Below are 24,834 nucleotides of genomic sequence, written 5' to 3' on the forward strand. Positions count from 1 at the left end.
CGAAAATTACAAAGATTAAAAGGACAAGGCCGGGCAAATGAAAATGAAAAAATCTTCACAACTACCCAAGACCCAATCGGTCAAAGACCAAACAAAACCCTAAAACAACCCCACAGCCACCTGCCATCCAAAACCTACACCTAATTGAATCTGAAATGCTGCCGTCTCCGTTGCGAGGATCGCTGTGAACCCACCGTATGTCGCTGATCCCAAAAACGCCTCGAGAGACTTTAGCCACAGACATCTCGCAACCCATCCATGCCCCACCATCCGAAGTAGCCACCGTGCACCTCTGAACTTGCTGCAACCAAGCCGTACGTAAACCCAACCCTTGAGAAAGACTCCACCGTCGCCTCCATAGTGCTGACACTCCCCTACACCGTTGCAACTGCTCCTTTCTTCCAAGCCTCTTCTGCCGTCGCCCACAAACCTTCTCAGAAAACCCCCAAACACCTACAAACCCCTTAATCACCCCTGAGTCTGAATAGTGCTGTAAATGAACTGAGCCATTCGCGAACTGTTCGAGGCTCGGTTCGGTAAGAGCTCGTTCGAGTTCGATTCGTCTGCTAAACGAACTGAACCTGAACCTCAATTCTAGGCTCGTTTCGTAAATGAACCGAACCTGAGCCTAACGGTATTCGGCTCGGTTAGGTTTGCGAACCTATACTTAAAGTTAATTAATAATTCAATAGGGGTCTATTTGTAAATGTAAATTTTTTTAAGGTTGTATATATAATTCAATACTTATTTTTCTCCCAAATTTTATACGATCAATGAGAGAGTTTGGGTTCGCTTAAGTTTAATGAGTTGAGCCGAATCAAATCTGAGTCTTGACGAGCTCAATTCGAGCTTAGATTCGGCTCGGCTCGATTCATTTGAGTTTAACGAGCCAAACTCGAGCCAAGATGTTCAAGTTCGAGCCGAATCCGAGCCGAACTCAAGCCAGACTAGTATCTTAACGAACCCAACCGAGCCGAACTCGAGCCTTGAAAAATTTTAACGAGCCGAACTCAAGCCGAGTTGTTTAGGCTCGAATTGAATTCGAGCCGAACCCGAGCCGAACTTAACAAGGTTCGGCTCGATTCGGTTTGTTTACAGCCCTAAGTCTGAACAGCAAAGCACAGAAACCTCTAAAATAAAACAAGAACAAACCCCAATCCTAAACAACTATTAAACCAAACCCAGATCCGCCGCCGCCATCACCGCCTCTTAAAACCTCTAAGCACGAAACCAAGCCAAACTCTGCCCAAAACCACAACCCCACACCACCATCCGAACAACCCCAACCAATAACAGCCACCAAAGCCGAAAAACGGCGATGCACGCTTGCACCCTCCACCAAAACATACCATGAGGCCGTTGAACGGAGTTGAAGCTGGCCCGGCCGGAAAGGGAGGGTAGCGAAACAAAGGCCGCGAGGGTCCCCTCGCCGTTAAGCAAAAAACGGGTTCCCCAAGAGAAAGAACCAGTCGGAGAAACCAATCGCCCAAACGAAAACAACCACCTAAAGCCCGAATCACCTGGCCATTAGTCACGAGATCAAATTCAGCCAAGGAAGGATCGACGGGAAACAGTGGAACAGGCGTGATCGGCGTCAAAAAAAAAGCTTGAAACGGCAGAATGCGAATTGGGACGAGAAGTAGAAGAAAAGAGAGGGGGAAAAGAAAGGTTAGGGAGGCCCGGGGGAGGAGCGAAGGAGGTCACCTCCCCCAGGCGGCGGCTGGGCTGAAGTGTATCTTCACTCTCAATAGTTACATACAAATCCATAAAAACACAGAAATGCAGGATATCTATGACGTGTACTTGTTGGATGAACCAAATTTTCATTGAATTTGATTTTTCTAGGGTTGGAGAAAGGGGGGAGGTGACGAGAAATTGAGTACTGATCAAGAACTTCCTAAAATCTAGTAGTTATGTCGAATTTCATTAAAGAGGAGCTAAAGAGCTAAGCTTTACAAGTTTTAAACGGATTTGATCGTCAAAATGGAGCTCCGCATGGGCCTCATAAACAAAGTGCACTCGCCATATTGGAGGCCTGCTAAAACGTCAAGAATTGGGCTTTGAAGAGTATCTTCACCCTCAATAGTTACATACAAATTCATAGAACATAGAAAAACAGGATATCCATGACGTGTACGTATTGGATGAACCAAATTTTCATTGAATTTGATTTTTCTAGGGTTGGAGAGAGGGGGATGGCGACGAGAAATTGAGTACTGATCAAGTACTTCCTAAAATCTAGTAGTTATGTCGAATTTCATTAAAGAGGAACCAAAGAGCTAAGCTTTACAAGTTTTAAACGGATTCGATCATCAAAATAGAGCTCGGTATGGGCCTCATAAGCAGAGGGCACTCGCCATATTGGAGACCTGCTACGTCAAGAACTGGGCTTTCCTGTGGACTCAGGCTTCCAACAAATTCTTGGGCCGCTAACAGTCCAGTTTGGGCTCGACCGTGCACTAAGACAGAGCCCTTCAAAATCTTACACTTTCAAGCTTCGATTACCATTCTTGTCTTCCTATGGCCCCTATCTTTTCGTCCATAAATTGGCCATCGAAACACAGGCTCAGGAATGAGCAAGTCCAATGGCACAAAATGGCTCAGGCCATTCCCAAAAAATGGCAAAAAACAAAAAAAAAACCATAGGGTGGCCATTTGTGCAGCCAAAATGGCGGGGCCATTTTTGCCACACCCAAAATTAACCAACAATCCTTCCCTCTCTTTTTGCCGGCAAAACTGTGCAAAAGTTTCTTGTGCTGAGAATAATTTTTTTTAACTTATTCATTTGTAGAGAATAAGAGAATGTTAATAATATACTCAGAAGAAACATGTTTTGGAGTTTTTTATTTGTAGAGACGAGAGATGGAAGGTGAAGAAGGGTAAATGGAGAGAGTCGGTGATAGTTAGTTAGAAAAAGGATACAAGGGGAATTATTGAAAAAAGTGGCCTTGCAAATAGCTTTGCACCATTGGTCCTACCATTGTCAATTTTTTGGTCAAATGACACTATTCGTGGCCATTTTATGGAAATGGCCTAAGCCAAAATGGCCCAACCATTAGATTTGCTCTAACAATGTTCTATCTGAAATAGAAGTGCCGCAAAAAAACCCAATCCTGCACCTGAGAAGAAACAAGATCAAAACAGAAAAACAAAAAGAAAAAAAAGAAACTTCCCACGTAGTTTAGAATTTCGATGCTTTATTTGTAGAAATCACATTGTGCAAATCTGAACAAGAGAACAAACTACATCAATAGATCATACTACAGACTTACAGTACACGAAGCAAAAAGCAAAATCCGACATTGGCCAAAGAGCAATACAAAGCAAATCATATAACTGGCAAGCTACCAGACCTTATGAAAAGGGGAAGGACAAGGTATGACTAGCAAAATACAGCTTCAGGAGAAAGTTAAAACCAATTGCTTCATAATAAGAAAAACAAGTCTACATAAAATGCCCTTGAATAGAATCCACTAGCTTGCTGCGCAATGGATGATTTTGTTTCGTTCGGCTAAATGTTGTAGGGAAAGGCGAAAGCCTTTGATGGCTGATAATCGCGAGTAACATAGTAAGAAATATGCTATGGTGAAGGTCTCACTAGATTAGGAAATATGCTATGGCCCCTTCTGTTTCCTCTTTTCCCCAACTATGATATTAATTTACTAGTAGGGGTTAAAATTAACTAGACTAGGGTCATGTATGGCACCAAGCTCAGGGTTAAGCAGACAAGGGGCTCCTTTTAGTGCTGCAACTACACAACCGGCAACTTTCAAAGGAAAAGATGACATGGCAGATGGGGATTGGGTACACTGGGGGTTGTTGGGGTCACCCGGATATAACTTTTTCTCATAAAGATATATGCACACAACATTCAATCACAACACCAACCACAACACTCTCGTATAGGTGTGGGACTCACGGGTTGGACCCACAATCCCAAAGTGAGAGTGTTGTGGTTGAATGTTGTGTGCCTACTTAAACAATTATGCTTAATAAAAACAGTTCTTCCCCTTACGACCGTATCCCCAATTTCCTTTCCAGAAATTCCAGAAATTAGTAAATGAATATCTTCGCTAAGTCATAGTAGAAGTGCAGAGAGGACAATTTCCCATGAAAATATGGAAACTAAGAAAGACAGCCAAATCTCTGAGGGCAATACAACACCGAAGTCACAGATTCCACCATGAAAATTGAGCCAAAAGAGGCAGTCAAAATTATGGCAACTAAGAAGACAACCAAATCTCCTAGGGCAAACCCCAAAGTCAGCTCCACCAGGTACATAAAATACATGAAAATTGAACCCAGTGTCATATACATTGAAAATATATATAGGTAACAATCAAACATGAGAATATAATTGTGTCTAATTACCAAAAAACTGTAGAGGATTTGAGACCAATCAGCAAGAACTCCAAGTCTTCAGAACGAGGAAAATCGAAGCCTATCATTTTCTACGGCGATGGAATCATGGGGTAAATAATGGTCAGTACCTACAAAACTTTGGAGCTGTTTGCACAGGACAAAAACATCTCCCTCAAGGTGGAGTTTCCATTTCAGCCTCCAGCTTGATCTCCATCCAAAAGCTCATCTAGACAAAGTTGGTGCAAGTTTTCGTACATTTTCTGCCACCGCTGGACCATTTGCATAGATCTTCTGTACTCCAGCTTTAGTCGTTCCACCTCCATTCCAGCTGCAGCTGAAGAGCCTTGTTGCTGTATATAAGACCAAACATAAAGGTCAGTGTGTATTGCCCCGAACTCCCAACTATCCCATTCCACTATAAAATGATGCAGACTTCTACCCAACTTCTAAAATAACTGAAACTTTGCTGGACTGCATGGATCTGGTTCAAAATTCTAAAAGTATGCATCAGCTCCAGCACGAAAAGAATTGACATTTTAAGAGATTACCCTTTTACATGCTAAAAGAACTTCTTCGTGGAACTGCAATTTACTTTACTCTAAAAATGGTTACAGGGAAGGGGGGAAATACAGCGAACCACCCAAGGAAAAAAATTGAAAGGTCAACTACAACCACAGTGATTTGTGAACACCCCCAAATAGCATCCCTAGATACCAATGTAAGTGCACGGCATGCAAACAAAGGAAGAAAACATGATAAAAATATACAAAAGACAAGCACAGATATGAGCTCCGAATCAACAAGAAATTAAATACCTGCAGCTCTTCAATTTGACTATTCATAGTGTGAACACTGACGTATGAAGCATCCAGAGGCTCATCAGAAGTACCATGGGTACCGAGATAAGCCTTAACTTCTGCAATCTCATCCGTTGAATTTGCGTACTTCTCCAGTGGAGGGGGTAATGAAGATCCATGCCTTCTTATGGGAGAAGACTGAGAATTCAGTAACATCCAAGGAACAACAAGAATATTGTTTACAGGACCTGCACAGTACCAACAGTCTTTCATTTTGGGTTGTGCGCTGGAATATAATATTACCATTTCGTATCTAGCTTTGTTTTGGAAATGGTAACCATCAAATCAAAGAAATAGGCATTCTTTGTAAGGTAATCAGGTTTCTTTGAAATTCATATGACCGTACAACCTTGTGAGGTTATGGGGTTAACTTGCCTACGTGGTGTACAACACATAGCCACAAGCAGCAGAGCGATGCGTGCGCTTGGCAAAATATTGAACACAACTAACTATATTAGAGCACCTGAATTCTTAAATAAGGAAATCTGTAATCGTTTTGTCGATATAAAAGAGGGTTACAAAGACTTGGCGTGGCAATCATAACGCACTTAAATACTACCATGCAAACCAATTTGCAAGGTTTCAAATTGAAGGACTTGAGTGCTACCCTAATGCCCTGTCACAGTGAAAGAATTGGTTGGTAGAGTTGCAGGTTTGGCCCCTCTCTTGAGAGAGAGAGAGAGAGAGAGAGAGAGAGAGAGAGAGAGATCTCCAAACCAAGACAAGGTATGTGACATGTGTCATACCCATTGCACACAGTACCTGGGAAGTACACCCTTCCTGCTTCTGCAATTAAGCCTCCCAGAAGTAATTAACTCATCTATCAGTTTGGGATCACTCCACTAATAAAATGCCAGACCATAGAAACCCAAAAACCAATCCATCGAACACATCCTCATCAAGTGTGGTGAGTTGTCTACAACCACCAGCAGCAAGGGAGTTTGGTAGAGTGCTCGCATACCCCTTAAAGCCGCATCGTCTCTCACCCAATTAAGTTCAGCATTGACTCGGCATCATACTCATCTATCATCTTTATACATATTTACGTTGCTTTTTTAATCCATATTCAGTATTTACCAGCATATGTGAAAATAAAATAACTAGCGAAGTCCGTCAGTTGATTATTACTCCCTCAGCCCCATAATTTTAGACTTTAGTCCCTTTTGGGGAATCCAACTATTTAAGGGGACACAATCATTACACCTCAAAAACTACAAGTTTTCAAAATTACCCTCAATTTGAAAATTGAGAGCTATTACTTCACTTTAAAAGAACAAGGACAAAAAAGTGAATTCATCAACTTTTGACTAGTCAAAATGGACATGTACTTTGGGACAAAAAATGGAAAGGTGGACTAAAAATATGGAACGAAAGGAGTACATGGATAGGCGACATAACAAACAATGTATATCTACTACAAAAACGAACATTACTAAGTAATATATCTCACAAGTAACAAAATGCAGTCAAGAAAGCAACATACCTTTTCCATGTTTGAAGATGCGAACAATGTTATGAGTTTTAGTATCCCAGACTCGAACCATGCCGTCCTCGTAGCCAGAAACCAACAACACTCCATCCACACTAAATGCTAAGCAAGTGACAGCTTTACTGCTCAGAACATGAGATTGTAAGTAAATAAAAGAGAAAAGGATTTACAAATAGGTTCTTCTGGTTTCAGTTAACCCCAAGATTTCAATTCCCCCCTTCCTCCCCCCCCCCCCCCCCCCCCCCCCCCTTACCCTTCACCAAAAAAAACAAAGAACTAAATAAAACAAAATGAAAAGATGTAAAGTTTCCAACATCCTTGGATCTATTGCATTGTTATTTTTTGACAGTAATAGTCAACTACAGTTCTATCATTAAATTTGCAATTAAATGGACTGTGCATGGCTCGTTTTTTCACTTACAATGCAGATAGACAATAGGTTAACCATCATCATACCCGATAACACCACAAAGGTAAGCCTGGGTTATTCCCTCGTAGACAGCACACTCCTTAACCCCAGAATCAGAGGTTTCTTCTAAATCAAAATTCCCAACTTTTATCGAGTTCGACAATTTCCGTAATGTCTATTTTGGGCCTCTTGGACATACTTACGTCATGTTCAACCCAAGCTCGAACAACTTAAGCAAAGTGGACCTACTCAGGGATTTGACCCATTTACTGGTTCTCATTATTTGAGAAGGACAGATACAAACATGGGACACAGATACGGCACGACATGGAAAAAAATTATGTTATCTCTCTAAAATGTAGGACACGAACACATTTGGAATACTTAGATATATTTGCCTCTTCATATATATCACCCAAAGTTTATGTCCCAGTCCCAAATACGATAATAGATAGGGTACAATAAAAATGAAAACTTCTAGTCTACACGGGACTCAAGAAATCCATAGATAAAAGGCCAGAGCAATTGTCAAAGAAATCCTTAAACTACAAATTAAGAGAATCTACGTATGATTGGTTGAAAAAGTTATTTTTTTCTACTTTTTATAGGATAGCAACTGTGTAGCACGGATACACACACGGTTGGGGGCACCGACATGGATACAGGACACGACAATACTAAAAAAATGGAGACATAGAAACGGCAATTTTATTAAATAATTCTTTTAGTTATGCAAACCTAATTTGTAACTACTAAATGTTTATATTATGACTCTTACCGAATGCACTATCGATGGATAGTGCATGCCTATGTTAAATAGCTTGATATACATCGTTGGGCCTATTTTATTCTTTGAGTTATGCAAACCTACATTGTAACTACTAAATGTTTAGGTTAGGACTCTTAGCGTATGCCTATGTTAAATAGCTTGATATGTATTGTTGGGAGTACTGGTAACATAACATGGTATCAAAGCTAAGGTTGTAAGAGGTCTTAGTTTTTTTGCATTTGCTCCCCGTTAGAATTCTATTTCTCCCTTTCGTATAATGCCTCGCTTTGTCTATAAAAATTTGCAACTTCATGACGAGATTGGGTTGCACGTAAGGGAGGGTGTTATATAGCTTGATATACATTATTGGGTCTATGTTCTGACAAATTCAGCTTTTGGGCTACTGGTAACTTAACCATCTATACACATGTACGTATGTTTTATATTTACACTTTTGGTCCAGTATTTTTGAAGTTATAAATATTTTATCTTGAATAGTTTTTAATATTTGTAAAAATCACCCTGTCGGGTCCCCACATGAGTCCCAACATGGAAAACATTATAAACTAATTGACATTCCACATGGCGTGTCCTCGAAGTGTCCAACACGGATGGCAGTATCTAGGAGTTAGGAGTGTCGGTGCTTCATAAGATAGCGATATGTCAAATTCCAATTTTTTCTAATCGTGTGTTAGCAAGCATCTAAAAAGTATAGATCACGTATTAGTTTCATAGTAAGAGACACTAAATAAGTGTCTGCCAACATTGCACGAAAAATATTGAACGCGTTTTTTACTTAAGAGATTTCTTAATAATGGAAAAGAAAAAAAAGTGTGGGACACGTATCCAAGAGTCTCCAAGGAGTGCAAGTCTCCGACGTGTTTTGGACAAGAACACTTCACCTTCTTTAAAGTTTGGTGCTTCTTAAAAATAACCTCACCATTTTATTGATCACAAAGTCCATGTAAAATAACTTTAGAAACTAGACAATCCAACAAGCTATTTCTGCACATCACAGATATGATGGGAAGAATACCATCACATACACACAACGCTTTTAATGTTTATCCAAGATTTGCACAATATCCACACTTATAACCTGACTGTCCTGACATGAATGATTAAGTTTCCTAATATATTAAGCACCAAAAACATGACACTCAATGGGTTGTGGCTTTACATGAGTGATTTGGCCTTTGGCCTCTTCAAGTGTGTATTACGTTTGCGACTTGCCAGAGCCTGATTACCATAAAGGAGTCGATGGAAGAGGGGTAAAATCATACTAAATTAGTCATGTTAATATACCATGTACCGAATATGAAACAAAACCAACATAAAATTAATAAAGCAAACACATCCCATAGGAGTTCTTGATGACGTCAGGAGCAGTGAGGCCTACATATGTAAAGAGTAAAAACAGCATAAACTTTCAATGTTGCTAATGCAAGAGCAGTTGACAAACCTATGATCAGCTAAAGAACCAATAATATGCATTCCATAAGTGTTGCTCGAGGTGCCTTGAGCAGTGAGTGCAGCGATGTATATCTTGCCGTCTCTGCCTCCAGCATAAAAGACATGCTCGCCAGGGTCCAATGCAATCGCATCAATTATTGATGGGAATACAATATTTCTCAGTAGCTTCCCCTTAGATAAGCTCCAAACCTAAGATAACATATCATAGGGGCAGTCATGAGATTAAATATTCAACAGCAAATCATCAAAACCATGAAGCAGGCAACATGTTGCACCTTGCATGTTCTATCCTCCGAAGCAGACACTATAATTGCATTACATCCACCGTAGCCTGTGGCAATGTCAGTCACTCGTAAAGTGTGCTCAGAGAAGCTATAATCATAGAGGTGTTTTGCTTGCTCCCTCCGCATATCATCAAATATCCTTATCACCAAGCAATTCTAATTAGTAACACTAATAGTTACCATCAAATAAATAGAAGCAAAAGCACAAGAAACAATATGATTACGTACATGAGAAGCGACCAGACTCTAACAGCTCCATCCTCTGCCCCAGAAATCAATAAGGACTGATCATCCGAAAACACCAAGCACGTAACCGCTCTGTAATGAGCATGCCACTTCCTAAGCAGTCTACCCGTCGGAACCTACATAAATCATGCAAAAGTCTGTTGTCGACAAAAACTAATAACGCTTTCCATTGCCAACAGCTAATTTTGTAGAGAAAAACACACAACAAAAAACACAAATATTCACCTCCCACATATAAATATCCCCAGAGACACCTCCGCCAACTATATACGTCCCGTCACTATTAGAAACGAGAGGATTAATCGGCTCTGCTGGAAAATTCTTGACTTCCGCATGAGCCTGCACGATATTCAAAACGATCGAAATGAAGCGTGCATTCAAAAATCACTAACTTCTCAACTGAACTGTGGATAAGACTACACGCCGTGCGCACTTTCATTCTAAGAATCGTTTCATCAAACAGATTAGCTTCATTACTCCACACGCCACAAAATAGTACGAACCTTGTTCCAGGACCAGTAGAGGACGGAGCCGGACGAGGCGGAGGGCTCACGGAGCTGAGAGGAGGCGACGAAGCGGCCGCCGACGCATACGAGACCGTGAGAAGGGGAGGCGCAAGACCGGTAACGGAGGAGCTCGGCGCCGGAGTGCAAGTCCCAGCAGCCTATGCCGGCGTCCGTCTGCGACGAAGCCATCACCAGTTCCGGCTCCATCGGTTAGGGCTTGTCCCAGTTGGTCTGTTGATTGAGGAGGTTTGGTTTCCCTGTCAAACCGCGCCGCGCCAACTCTTGAAATTTCTCAAGCTTTTGTCAGAGTAGGGCTCAGCCACTGAATACTTGTCATTTACCGGCCGGTCCTGATATATTTTTATTTTCGTAATTTTTGTATTCATCTCAACGAGAAGCATTGAAAGAGTACAAAAATATGAAGTAAGTTCATTGGACAACCCTATATGAAAAAAGACTGGCTTGTATTTTTTTCGTTCTTAATGAACTTGCATTTTTTTTTTTATCATAATTTTTTAATTTTTAGACTCATGTGTTGAGACGAGTAGCCTACTCAAGATGTTTACGTTGAATGTAATAAAAATTCGGAAAATACGAATAGCCTAATTTTCGGCATTAACTGTTTTTGTGAAGAGCCTAAAAATGAAACATCAAAATTATGGTTCCAGTTGGGTCTGTTGGTTGGTTTAAGATTATGGACTTTGAGCTAGCCCAACTCTTTAATTTGCGATAAGATTATGGCCTTTGGGCTGGCCCACTTTTTTGAGTAGCTCCTTTGGTCTAGACCATTTGTTTTCTTTTTCTATCTAATCTGTTGATAGGCCCGTATGTTCATTGCCCCCAAAAATCCTATTTATGGTCTACACCCATGTTTGATACGTTTCCATTGCTACGGAGCACAATCTCGGTTGTCTTAACGTGTTTTGAACGGTCCAGATCTGTTTGGACTTGAGGGGGTGTTTTAGTAATTTTACACTAAAAATTACCCAAACAGATCTGGGCTGTCCAAAACACGTTTGGACGGCCGAAATCGTGCTCGGCACCACGTGGGCTGTGCCCACCCGGCACTGAAAAACTTCTCAATGAATAGTGCCGTTTTTGTGAAAAAAATGGCAAGGGTGTTGCACCAATGTTTTGCTATTTTTTTATTTTTTCCAATCACAAATGGCAACTTTGGGATAAAATTTTGCAAACTGTGACAAAAGAAATTGCATTTGCCAAATTTGAGAAAATTTTGTCAATGTGGGTGTGGCGCCCCATTTGTCATTCGCTTTGCCATTCTGAACAAATTTTGTCAAATTTGGCAACAGGTGTGGTTACCCTAATTAAGAAAAACTTTTGCTTTGATTTTGTTTCTATATTGTGAGTTTCCAATTTTTTTTTAGAGTTCGCGTTTCCGGCATGAATGATTTGCATTTGACTCGGCTCGTGAAAAATGATTGTAGATACGCATAAACTACGCGAGACAATTCTTGGTTAATATATAACCAGAAAGAAAATAAATAAACCCCATCTCTATTATAAAACAGAAGGGTGTGGGGACAAGTTGTTGGAACGGCTTAAATTTATTTGATCCAAAGGCTGTAGTGCATCCTCCCACTTCCCGATTAAGTGCCAATGATTTTCATCTAAATCACACAACTGCCATCCCCTGCCAATCGAAATGCGTAGTGCCGTAGGCACGGGCTAGCACTAGTATATATATAACACGTTACTAGTTCATTTCCTAAATGGTCTTTAGGCCTGAATTTCGTGTCCTTCGTTAGAATCTCTCTCTCTCTCTCTCTCTCTCTCTCTCTCTCTCATATTTCCTCGATCTGTTTGTCGGGTAAGTGGTATCTTTGATGCTCTAAGATTACATAGCTCAACCTTCGGTGGTCGCCTTTTTCTAGTAGTATATTAATTTCAAAGCCTAGCTAGCCCTTCTGAAAAGGGAAATAGAAAAACACTATTCTTAACTTGGTGTTGATTTTGAAGTGCATGCGCTCTCTGTCTATGAAACTAGGTAGAAGAATATTGAAACCACTACATCTTGCATTAAAATAGTCTAGCCCCAAGACGAGTCGATTGGCTGCCGGGTTTACTCCACATACAACTAATCAGAGTTCGATTCTTGTGGCCAGTTTGCAAGAACGTATTTATTGTGGATCTCTTACTCCAAACGTGGATGACCTGCTTTTGACAGAATCAGAGAAGGAATTAGCCGAGGTGTGCGTAATCTGACATGGATATATACCTTCACCGTCGGAAAAAAAAAAAAGTTTTTAAATAGTCTTGATCTGCTTCTGAAACTTGAAGATTGAGCTACTTGCACGTATATATATGTCATTATTCAGTACAAATTGAAACTTTAAATTGTCAATAAAGTGGACCACCAAAACGAAGTGCCAATAAAGTTCATTACAAAAGACTAAACGAAGGAAAAAAAAGAAGTCTTTTTTTAAAAAATCCATTGTTTTTCTCTAATCCCCTTTTCTACTTTTTTCTTTTTTAGCCCTTCTCAAACTTTCAAAACTGATATCATTTCATGGTCCAATACGGCTGTTAAGCAACACAGAAACACAAACACACCTTCCCCTTTTTAAAGCACATTATCTCTTTACCTTATGATTCGTTTATCACTTTTATTATTGGCAGTAGCCCCTCCACATCCCACTAGCTACCAATATTAATTGATGTTACTAGTTTTCTAAATTTTATTTTACTCCTTTTACGATGCACATGCAACTTCCAATCACGTGACTTACATAGTTACATACGTCTTTTTCCGGGTCAGCGGCAACTCCAGAATTTTAGTTCAGCGATAACAAAAGCACAAGAGAAATTTTGTTATACAGAGCTCTATATAAAATAAGAGTCAAAATTTAAGTGAATCTTCTTTTACTTTAACTACTCATGAACAATTTAGTGCCGACAATGTGAAAAAGTATAAAATCAAATCAAATCATATGATAAAAATACCAAATTTTAGTACGTTTTTTGAACCCTCCAGAAGCAAGGTGGAGCCGCCCCTGTTTTTGGTATCTGGTCTAATTAAGTTCTGCAAAAACTAGCCCAATACAGAAATTAATAATGCACTAGCTATGAGAGTCGAAATTCAGAACAAATGTTGTCGATGTGACCTACGTACATGATACATATAAAAAAAGACAATTAAATTGAATAGGGTATTAAAATTTTATTTTAAAACTTTTAAAGGTTTAAATTTTATATTTTTTGTTGGACGAATGCGTGTAAACTAAAAGTAGAACGAAGCCTAAATCGAGTTGAGAAAATCAATTAACTTCAAAGAATATTCGAACTTCTCTTGTTTAATTAATTAAATAATAGGTCACGTTGAAAGGAATATTTAAAGAAATGGGACACGAATATCGAGCTTAAATTATTTAATCTGGTCTCTCATGCTTCCACAAACCGGGAGAAGGACAAAACAAAAATTGTGTTCAAAACTAGGGTTAGGATTTTTGGCATAAAACAAAATTATTTTGCCCTATAAAAAATGTTCTTATCCTGCACTCTCTCTCCTCTCTCTCACTCTCTCTCTAAAGGTGAGTGGTTGGCACTTTCCTCTTCCCTTCTCTTCTTCCACATGCACGTTGCAGAGTTCCTCAGTTTTTACAATTGAATAACGCCATGAAAATACACAAACAAACAAAGGTCAAGAAAAGCAAAAGCAAGTGGAAAATGCTTAGTCAAACTTTTCATGGTGAGAAACTTTACTCGTATGGGGATATTGTGCAAAGGAACAAGCAACAAAGCAATAAAAGAAGGTGGCATTTTTTAGGAAAAAGTTTGATTTTCCCACACATGCATACACTCACATGTACACACACAGAGATATACTTATGAATATATGTCAGTCAAAGCAGTGTCCCTCTCACTTTCATTGGTTGGTTGGTGGTGGATTTGCTCCCAGCACAATTGACTAGGGCTTAAATCTCGAGATTATGCCACAAGGAAATAAATCGTCCCTACAAAGATGGCCTGCCTTTGAACAATATCCAAGTAGTGGATTAGTTGAAGTGCAGGTAAGCTATACCGGCCACTCTGATGGTTGAATAAAAAAAAAAGTTTGCCTTCGAACAGATCGGGAGGAAATTAGTTGAGGTAGGCGTAAACTATACCGGCCAGTTGAACAAAAAAAATAAAAAAATACTCACATGTACCTACACAAGAATACGTATGAATATATGCCAGTCAAAGGAGTGTCTCACTGTTCGATTTTGGAGTTTTCCTTAATGAGAATAGGAGGAAAGAGAAGAGGAGGTAGAGGAAAGAGAAGAGGGGTGGGGGGGAATCCAAAGAGGGTTTTGAGAACTTTGATCAGATACTTAAAGTGGGAAAAGGCAAAGGTTTTCTGGCCTTCAGAAGCAGCATAGAAGCTTTGATAGAAACGTTTCAAACGTCCACATTTTGGTTACTCCACTTATTTCGCTTTCATTGAGAGGATAACCTTAACTTTTGTGATTATAACACTGATCATTTTGTGCAAAGGATAGATATAATAAGGTGATCATGTTTTTAATATCTAACTTGGATATCATGATACGCAAGTTCGCAGCCGTGTTGGCCGACTCTCACTACGCATCGATTGGTATCTAATTTTTGGATTGCTTCACGGTTGCTACAACTGGTAGTTGACTGCTTCGACTGCTTTAACCGCTCTCTAGATTATTATTATTTTGGCTAAAAATGGTTATGAAAAAAAAAAATACTATCGCTATACACTTGAACTGTTATCGTTACTCGTGTCGCAGTCCCTATTCAAAACCTTGTTATTGAGTATCATACTTACTTATATATATATATATATATATATATATATATATATATATATATCAGTCTCAAATGAGGGAGTCTTTATTTTAGTTAAAATGCGGACCTCCTCATTTCTCCTATTTTCTAATCGAATTTCGATGATCCAAACCGCTCAATGTGTTCAGAACGTGATTTTAAGAGTACCCGTGAGAAATCGGCAAAAAAAATGACCGGGAAGGGCTTCATCCGAGCAGTTTTTGTTTGAACCATTCGATAAAAAACAAACAAAAACGATTTCTTGTAATGTTTGGATGAAGCCTTTCCCGGTCATTTTTTTTGCTGATTTCTTGAGGGAACCCTTAAAATCACGTTCTGATCACTTTGAGCGGCTCGGATCATTGAAATTCAATCGGGGAAGGGGAGTTCCGCATTTTAATAAAATGCGGGATCCCTCACCGGAACCTGACTGTGTGTGTGTATATATATATATATATAAGTATGATATTTATATATATATATGAGATAGAACAAAGATAGTAATAAATTGTTGTTTACTAATGTTCTGATGCTTTGGGTGGTTGACTGTTTCGAAAACCAAAACACACAACTTAATCAGAAGAAATGATAGCCTTTTTTGGACAAATCATGTCTAAGTATACTTTCTTCTTGACAAATGTGGCAGCCATAATTACAATAATTACCACAATAATGGCAGTACTTATTAATACCACCAGATGTTCTTAGAAGTGGATCATCATTAAATTTCTGTTTTTTCCCAGTTTTTTTAAATTGTTAAACATTATATACATCAACGGAGTGTTACTAGGTTAGACCAAAAGATTTCAAAGATTATTCATAGCCTTTAATCTCAAACATCTACAACGACGGGAATCGAACCTTGATCTCCGAAGTGGGAAGGACGCCAACTGGGCTAGAACCCATTGCCCAGTTTTTTCCTCAGTATTTTTTGTTGCTCTGCCTGTTTTTTCCTCAGTTCACTCTGATTTGTGAGATCTTCCATGTCGTATAGCTGTACGGACGGATCAACCATTAATGACTGAATCAGTAAAAAAATGTCCTATAGAAAGACTACCAATGAACCAGCCCTGATGCCCTTCTCAGCTTTTTCCACAGTACATCGGAAAAATCCCTAAACACACTCTCTCTCTCTCTCTCTCTTAATTATTGTAACTGAAAACTTCACATATGAAAGTTAGGAGAAGAAGGAGAATAACAAGAACAAGAAGAGATCAGATAATCGAGGGCAATTAAAATTGCACCATATGAAAAAAGTGGAACTTCAACTGAAAATATACTATTTTCATCGTTCCGATTTGTTTGTTCCTTTTTTATTTTTTAAGAGCATTTGATTTTTACAAAAAATGCTTATAAATTTAAATTCACAATATTTTAATATGCAATATGAATCTTGTTTGGTATATTTTAATTAGTTCTATTATATAAAATTTTTAAAATCATAAAAAAAAATTATAAAATGTAAAATATAAATATATTTCCGAAAGATGCGAATTTCGACAATTGAACAAACAAATTGAGACGGATATAGTGTAAAAATGATGACCGATGACCAAAAATTAACTTGCTCTTGATGGTTAGAAATAGCAATATCGGGATATGCAATGGTATCGGTGCTACGGTCAAGGTTTTAAATATTGGCCACTATGTAACGTATAAGTAAATATGTAACAGTTTCTTCGCCTTTCGATACCGTTAAGCTCTGATTGCTCGATATACTAGCAAGATGAAAAATGGTGTACGTACGTACGTATCGATCGGTTCCAGTTGTGTACCGTCCAGTAGGGACGGCGAGGAAGCTAAACCGGTAGGGATACCGTTATGCTCTGATTGCTCGATATTCTAAAGTTTCGTTAACTAATGACTGATACGATGCATAACGGGCGATTCTTAAAGGAGAAAATACTGCTTTACATCTTCGATCACTCTAAAAGGGATGGGAACAAAGATATAATAACCTCATCTCAAGTTATATACAAACACACACACACACTCACAAACACACATTCCTCCTCAACCATATCAGACTCTCTCAGACCCATGGTAGAAAAAAAGAAAAACAAGATCACAATCTAAACCAAGAGAACATAAATTTAAGTTTCTCAATCCCAAAAAAAAAAAAAAAAAAGAAAAGAAAAGAAAAGAGAGAAAAAAAAAATGGAAGAATGAAACTAACATGGGGAAGGAGGCATGAGATTCAACCCTAAATCATCCTTTTCCATCACCAATCTCGCCTTCTTGGATTGCAAATGCACACCGAACAGCTTCGTCCGGGTTTCGCTCCCGTCTTCGATCATCGCGACTTGTTTAAAACTAGGGCTAGAGGAGTACTGGTGATTTTGGTGATGATTGATCCCAATCAGACTGTAATTTTGAGCCCTTTGCGTAGCGAAAGCCGGCAAAGGCAGCGGCGAATTTGATATAAATAGAGAAGAAGGGTTGTAAGTATTGCTAGGAGCAACGGGCTTCACGTGATTCTGGACAAAGTAGATAATGTCATTGTACAGTTTCTTCATGTGAGCGAGTTCGGATATTAGCATGTTGTTGCTCCTCCGCAGCCTCTCGTTGTCCTCCGAAAGCGCAGCCGTTACTGATCCGTTGTTGTTGTTGTTGTTATAACATCCGCCAAGGTTAGCAGCCACAACGGTGGTCCGTGGCGGGGGAGGCGGCGGAGGGGGAGAGTCGCACCAGTTTGGAACGAGCTCGTCCGAGTCGGGCGGGGACATGCTGGATCGGGTTGGGTACGGGAAAAAACTCGGTCCGCCGCCAACGGGAGAGTGGTGGTGGTGGTTGATGGGCATTTGTTGTGGTTGAGAGGTTTTCCTCCGGTGGATCTCGCATAGAAGATGCTTCTCTCCCTTCTTGAAATACTCGTTCGCGAACTCCCACCTGTCCGGTACAATCTTCCTAAAACCCTAATTGTTATGAAAATTCAAAAAGCAAATCAGTGACAGATACATACAAACAAAAACATTTAAAAAGTAGGAGTATATTCATGTAACAGACTTTCATTTGACACTCCCATGTTCTTACAAATATTACACTCGAAATTTAGTTTTTAGTATTTAAAATTACCTACACTAACATAATTTTCAAAGTACAAATTTACACTATATATTAATAAAACAACCTTGTGAAAAATCGCATTTCCTCCGGTCATCGCTCGAAGGATACTGTCTGATATCGATCGGTACATGGTATTACTACCGATACCGAAACTTATCCCGATTTAGCAATTTAAAACACTTATATTCCGAAACCATACATATGCACAAACAGCTAGCTCTAAATACTAAATACTAAATACATACATATATATATATATATATATATATATATCATATGATTAGTGACTTTGCATAATCTATTCTTTATAATCGTACACTAAATGTTAGTAGTGTGTTTTAGTGTTGAAAACAACAAACACGGACACACCACATCTATTAAAACACACAAAAAATAGTGAAATTTAGAGGGAGGGGTGACGAAATTGAAACTCTAGAAATCATTTCTCTGTCAAGATTTACTCATTTACTGGAAGATAATATTGATATCGATCGATGCATGACCATACCCATAAGTTTTCGATTACGCGATTTAAGAGGGAGGGGTGATGAGTTGGAGAGAGAGAGAGAGAGAGAGAGAGAGAGAGAGAGAGAGAGAGAGAGAGAGAGAGAGAGGGGTGTAGTGTGCTTACGTAGGTGTTGAGCTGGCGGACGAAGCTGGAGAAGTTGTTGTGCTTGAAGTAGTTGGGGAGGAGGTCGCGGGCGAACTCGGGGGGACGCCAGACGACGAAGGTGGAGTCGTCCTCGCCCCAGGAGACTATGTGGTCGGTGGAAGGGTCGTCCACCAGCTGGTACGTTTTGGTTAGGAACGGAGCTGGTACTGATTTGTGGGAGTCCAGCGAGAGTAATATCCCCTCGCAGTTGTCCAGCATCAGCGCCATTGGAGAGAGAGAGAGAGAGAGAGAGAGAGAGAGAAAGGGGTTGGGGTTTTTGTTCTGGGTTTTTGGGGTTGTGGTGGTGATGGGGAGAGTTGGAGGAGAGAGGGCTAGCTGATTTGTTTGTTTAATACTACTTACTGTCCTCGGGGGAAATGGGGGTAGTGAAAGAGAGAATATGTGTCTGTCTGTCTGTCTAGAACTGTGGAAAATAAGGGCTTTTCAAGACAAACCCGTGACCCTACTCTCTCTCTCTCTCTCTCTCTCTCTCTCTCTCTCTCCCTCCTGGTGGACTGACTATGAAGCCGCGGACAGCCACTTAAAAACTAAACACAAGGGGGAAGAAGGTGCAGGAAGGGTTGGGGGGGGGGGGGGGGGGGGGGGGGGGGGAGAAATACGATGAAGAGTGGAATTGACGGGGACACCCCTCCACCCCTCCTTTATTATCTTTTCAGAAAATCTTTCTCTTCCCCCTATTTTTTCCGTATTAAGTCAATGCTCCTTTACCAGTTGCAACAATCCTAGAACTCTGTTTTTTTTTTTTACATTAGTTAATCCTAATTTATTCTATCCTAGAGGATTTGAAAAGGGGATGGATATAGGGACAGAACATTTTGTGAACATGGAGCCGAACTATGAATAACAAGATTTTGAAGTTTCAAGGTTGTTTGGATTTTGAGGTAAGTTTTTGGGGTAAGGAGGGGAGAGAGAAAAAGAAATGAGAATAATAATTGAATCGAAAACTTTTTAGAGTTCATGCGCAGAGAGAAAGATTGGATTTTGGGATCCAAACAAACAAAGTCAATCATTTGCATATTTCTGATGAATAACCCCCCAATACAAAACATAATATTTAAGTGCTCTTAAAAAATAAAGAACAACTACTATTAATATTTTAAAAATAAAAACAAAAACCAGGAGGGGTCGTGGCCCATAAGACCACTCTTAGATCCGTCTATGAATGGATCTTACGGAATTCGAACATTGGCTTCAAATTTGATGCAAACTAATTCTTGTGCGGTTTTATGTGACAAATTGAGATCTCCAAATTTGATATCTGTAAAACGCTTTACCTCCAACCATAGCTTCAAATTTAGAGTTCAATTCTTTTACTGGCATTGCCCTCAAATAGTCTTTTTTTTTTTTTTTGATTATCAAATCAATGAAAATAAAAAATGAAAGTACTAATAAAGCCATGCCAAATCCAGGTGGGATTTGACTCCTCATTTGGCAGCGGGTTCGAAGCATTCTTCCACTTGAAATTTCACCATTACTGTGGCAACACAAGAATTAAGCCTAGAGTGAATTTATCTTCTTTCTTGTTGAATATATTAGTATGTTTTTAAAAAAAATTGATTATTATTGCAAACAGGCTTACCTTGTGAAACCCTTGTTGAATGGCAATTCGGTCATTGAACAAGTTTAGGATAGTTCTTGTTCATTGAGAGAGATTCTAGTAGAGATCAAGAAATAAAGAAGAAGGTGCATGCTGGCTGGTAATGGTTGTTCACTTCACGTCAAACGAGTGTCCTTTCGTCATTTTTTTGGAGCTTTCCCTTTTGGTTGTTTTAATGTCACCAACCCAACATCTCTCACCAATTTTCGAATCCCCCCTCATTTTCTGTCTTCTGCTCCCCAAATAAATATCCGTCGCGCAAATCTCGATCTTAAAAAGATACTACATTTTTATCTATAAAAAGAATCAATTTTTGTTCAAAAAACCAATATATCAATGAGTTATTTTAAGTTGTGAAAAAGTTTGAACCTTTTAACGAAAAAAAAACATATTTATAAAGAATTAGATTTGTGCGTCGGATATTTATTTAGGAACGGATGAATTAGAGAGAGAGAGAGAGAGAGAGAGAGAGAGAGAGAGAGAGAGAGAGAGTAAATGGATGTATAGAATTACGTGAAGGGATTTAAAGCCTGTGGGTGTATAGTGTGACGACATTTCACTTCTTCTTCTTCTCCCTTCTTCTATTTCTGCTTCCTTCCATTGCGCCCCCTCTCACTCTGATAATCTTCCAAACGTAACTTCAACATCATACAAATAGGGACATGCATGTGCTGGTCCGGACATCTCTGACCGTCGAGATGCATGTCTCCCAGCGCGCATTTAACCGAACTAGAAAGGAGAATAATCTAAGTGCGCGTAATTGGCCCGTACACCTCAACCATTGAAACGGCTATAAAAATTAATTCGAAGCGTGCATAAACTGACATCATATAAATGGAGACATGCATATGCTCTTTGACCAATACCTTTTGTGAATAGTATTTTGCATATTCACCTAAATTTATAGCTGTGTTATCCGCTATGCATAGACCAATGTGCTAGTGCTTTGAGCCTCCAACTTTGGCTTCTCTCATTGCCTTTTCATTCGCTGACGTGGCTCAGGTGTTTGAATTATTGGCCCATAAAGTTTCCATGAATAAATGGGGAAAATAAATAATTACTACATGCAGCTTTTTCTTTGGCTCGACCTTTTTCTTTCTTTTGCATTAGAACCCAAATATATATATATATATATATATATATATATATATATATATATATATATATATTATATCACTTGTAAACTTTCAAATACGTACATTTGTTACAATGCATTGGTTCATTCATGCAGTATTTTGTGAATTTTTGGAACATGAAAATAATTTTTTTAAAAAAGGCTCAAAATATTTTTGAATACAAAAAGGCTCGAGACATCTATAGTGCTTTGTTCCGGCTTTAATTAGGACATTTACAAGTGAACGACAAGATTGGTCCCAAAGTTCATTCGAGGTGCGCGTAAGCTAACTTACCCAGATAACCTGATTTATCAAAAAAAAAAAAGAATATTCAAATTTACGTACAATGTTTAATTATTTATCTCTCAAACTTGTGTTCCAAGTCCAATTTCGAACAACGGGTACTTAAATTCCGTGCAATTAGTGGTTGCCACCCAAACAAGACATTGATTCGTTTGTGATGGGTAGGGACCAAAGTGAAACAACAGGAAAAATGATTACTAATTATTATCACAAAGATACTAAACTGATTATTTGCGGATCATGTCTCTTTGATACTCATTATTGGGAAAACAGTTTTTAAAACTGTTCTATTTCCCCCACAACCTTTTCATCATTTCTCCCTTTTTTTGTGTTTTTTTTGGGGTCTACACCCGAAATTTATTTTTTGAGTTTCACAAATTCCAAACGATTTACCAAAAAAATTAGGTTGATTTGGCTAAATTGTGAGTGTTAAGAAACCTTGGTGATCCGTATCTAGCAACTGCCATTAAATCACCGATTTTCCATCACTAAAGAGAAGAACAAAGCAATGGGAGGGGCAGTTTCAAGCTAAGTAATTATATTAGTTATATATTTATTCTATTTTCCAACTAATTTCAAACTTATCTCCTTAACAAAATCCTACTCCATCCATCCCAATTTGTTGGTCTCTCATTTCATAAATTTGAAAATATTTTTTATATGTATTATGACTCTAATTATTGGATAGATTTCGAATAGTTTTTATTAAATAAAAATACAAAATGACATAATACAATTAATTAAAATATAAATAATTTTAAAATGTCACAAAACTCAAAAGGAATTAAATTTTGGTGATGATTGAAGTAATTAATAGAGTATGAAGTTTTCCGAATCTAATTAGGAGTTGCAAGCCCCAATGCCTCTGTAGATCCATTAATGTAACCCCATGCCATGCTAATTATCTTACCTAACAAGCCAACATTTTTCGATTTCCTCAAAAGTAGGAGAGAGATGACGAGATTATTAAATTAATTAGCCACAGTCAAATAGTAAGCCAAATTCTCCGTCGCATAAGGTTTCTTATTTTTCACTTTACAAGATAAATCATTATTTCTCAATGCATCATTTTTAATTTAAAAAATAAATAATTTAAATTAGCAGAACGGGACCTAAAGGTACTAGAGAACAAATAAACACAATCCTTTGCCACTGACGAATCATAGACAAATATCGAATTGAGCGGGGGTGCACAAATCGCAACAAAGAGAATCTAGGGTAGACCGAACTCACCCCTCTATATTTTTTTTTCTCACCAAAAGAAAGATTTTATTAAATTCAAAAGAGTACATCGAGCGAGAAAGAGCTGGGGAGCAAAATTGCTCAACTCAACAAAAGGAAAGAAGGAGAACAAAGCATCCAGTTGCGTGGTTTGTCTGAGTGGGAAAGCACAAACCCCCAGAGCCGTTTGCATGTGACAGTTCTAGTAAAATAGCAAAGCCAATATCAACTCCAAGTTCCAATATTCTTTTTAACAAATGGGAAAATCAATAAATACTGTCCCAAAGTCTCTGAAGAAAACCTTCTAAAAACTACTAGTACTATTCTCTCTCTCTCTCTCTCTCTCTCTCTCTCTCTCTCTCTCTCTTGTTTTTTTACCTTCCTCTTCCTTCTGCTGCACACCCTCTCCTCTTTCTGCATTCTGTGAATTTGTGCAGCGGCTGACATGGAGACAGAGTCCTGTTTTGTAATTTTGTGCACCTTCTCTCGTGAGTCTTGTTTTGTATTTTACCCTTAAAACATGTTAAAATCTGTTCAAACCTGAAACCTCCCGTTGCCTTTATTCATGGTACATGCATATATATAGGACTATTACTCTGCTTTTACGGTTTTACCCTTCCCCAACATTTTTCTCCTTTAACCCTACTGGTATTAAATTAGACCAAAGTGGCAACGTGGATGAAAACCAAATTTGATATCAAGATCTACACGGTGAAGGAATTTGAGGGTTTCTTGGATGGTATTCGAAAGTTGAAACTCTAGTCGTGTTCTTGAGGAGTCTATAGTTTTTCCTTCAACTCTCGGTTGAATGTTTTCTGTTGTACTTCTCTTTCTTTGGGCAGTGTAGCATTTTGGTGCTCCCTTCCTCCCCCGATGTAACCCGGTCGAATTTTATAAAAGTTTGTTTTGCCGATAAAAAAATAATAATTTACTACTTGTCTTAAAGAACTCAGTGCACTCGTTCCATTGGAACAAGCCACCTTTTTTTCTTTCTATTTTCTATAACCTGATGTCTAGTTCAACTTGTGCATGGATCTCGACTATTATATTTAGAGTCTTGAAATTAACGATCGAGCAGATTCTTTAGTGGACCAAAAACTTTTATTGGTTTGATCATCCTAATCATGTGGCAAAACTGTCAAAAAAAAATAAAAAAATTCATCAAGCCCGGAATTATTATTTACATGTGGTGGGCTTAATGCTCTCCATTTTTACCCTCTTGTTTTTGTGTGAGGGAGGTAGAGGGAGAAAGGGAGACCGGAGATGTTGCCGAGCATCTCCCTGTAAAGTAGTATTGAGTGGCTGATTCGGCTGTTTATTTCGACACGGACGATTCGAATTGAATTGAATTTGAGAGCATACAAATTTGAATAGCCTGATCAGCCGTTTTGTACCTGCTTTAAAAGGGTGCTTGACAGCATCCCCATCCTGAGAAAGAGAGGGAGGGAGAGATTAAACAAGAAAAGGCTGAACGCTCCTCTCACACAAGTTGTCAGCTACTGAGAAGAACCTACGGAGCCCAATACAGCCACCTATACATTGCATAAAATACCCACAAAAATTATACTATCAACAACACAATTTGAGAGAGAGAGAGAGAGAGAGAGAGAGAGAGCAGGGGAAGATTCTATTCTAAATATTGAAAAACGCAGCGACCCCACATCCTATCA

At 38.9% G+C, this 24,834-nt stretch overlaps 2 protein-coding genes across 2 annotated transcripts; both read right to left on the reverse strand.

Annotated features, from left to right (window-relative positions):
- Nucleotides 1–4,084: 4,084 nt before the first annotated feature.
- LOC131331214 (protein ROOT INITIATION DEFECTIVE 3) lies at nt 4,085–10,774 on the reverse strand. Its single transcript, XM_058365100.1, has 8 exons — nt 10,393–10,774; nt 10,115–10,228; nt 9,872–10,005; nt 9,635–9,782; nt 9,349–9,548; nt 6,703–6,830; nt 5,178–5,407; nt 4,085–4,712 (listed from the first exon to the last, which is right to left on the reverse strand). The coding sequence occupies exons 1-8, from the start codon at nt 10,600–10,602 to the stop codon at nt 4,554–4,556; spliced, it is 1,323 nt and encodes a 440-aa protein (XP_058221083.1). The 5' UTR covers nt 10,603–10,774; the 3' UTR covers nt 4,085–4,553.
- A 6,305-nt stretch (nt 10,775–17,079) lies between these two features.
- Nucleotides 17,080–19,429, reverse strand: LOC131331215 (heat stress transcription factor B-4). The gene is made up of 2 exons (XM_058365101.1): nt 18,887–19,429; nt 17,080–18,104 (listed from the first exon to the last, which is right to left on the reverse strand). Exons 1-2 carry the CDS (start codon nt 19,133–19,135, stop codon nt 17,361–17,363), a joined length of 993 nt encoding a protein of 330 aa, XP_058221084.1. The 5' UTR covers nt 19,136–19,429; the 3' UTR covers nt 17,080–17,360.
- Nucleotides 19,430–24,834: the final 5,405 nt, after the last annotated feature.

Source organism: Rhododendron vialii, chromosome 6a (assembly GCF_030253575.1).
Source record: "Rhododendron vialii isolate Sample 1 chromosome 6a, ASM3025357v1".
Taxonomy (NCBI): Eukaryota; Viridiplantae; Streptophyta; class Magnoliopsida; order Ericales; family Ericaceae; genus Rhododendron; species Rhododendron vialii.

What these genes read in the sequence shown, in the direction of transcription:
- LOC131331215 (XM_058365101.1), bottom strand. Translation starts at nt 19,135, where the DNA reads ATGGCGCTGATGCTGGACAACTGCGAGGGGATATTACTCTCGCTGGAC. An exon ending in TCCGCCAGCTCAACACCTAC is followed by an intron (nt 18,105 to 18,886) that starts GTAAGCACACTA and finishes CATAACAATTAG; the next exon opens with GGTTTTAGGAAGATTGTACC.
- LOC131331214 (XM_058365100.1), bottom strand. Translation starts at nt 10,602, where the DNA reads ATGGAGCCGGAACTGGTGATGGCTTCGTCGCAGACGGACGCCGGCATA. An exon ending in GGTTCTTTAGCTGATCATAG is followed by an intron (nt 6,831 to 9,348) that starts GTTTGTCAACTG and finishes TGTTCTGAGCAG; the next exon opens with TAAAGCTGTCACTTGCTTAG. An exon ending in GTCAAATTGAAGAGCTGCAG is followed by an intron (nt 4,713 to 5,177) that starts GTATTTAATTTC and finishes TCTTATATACAG; the next exon opens with CAACAAGGCTCTTCAGCTGC.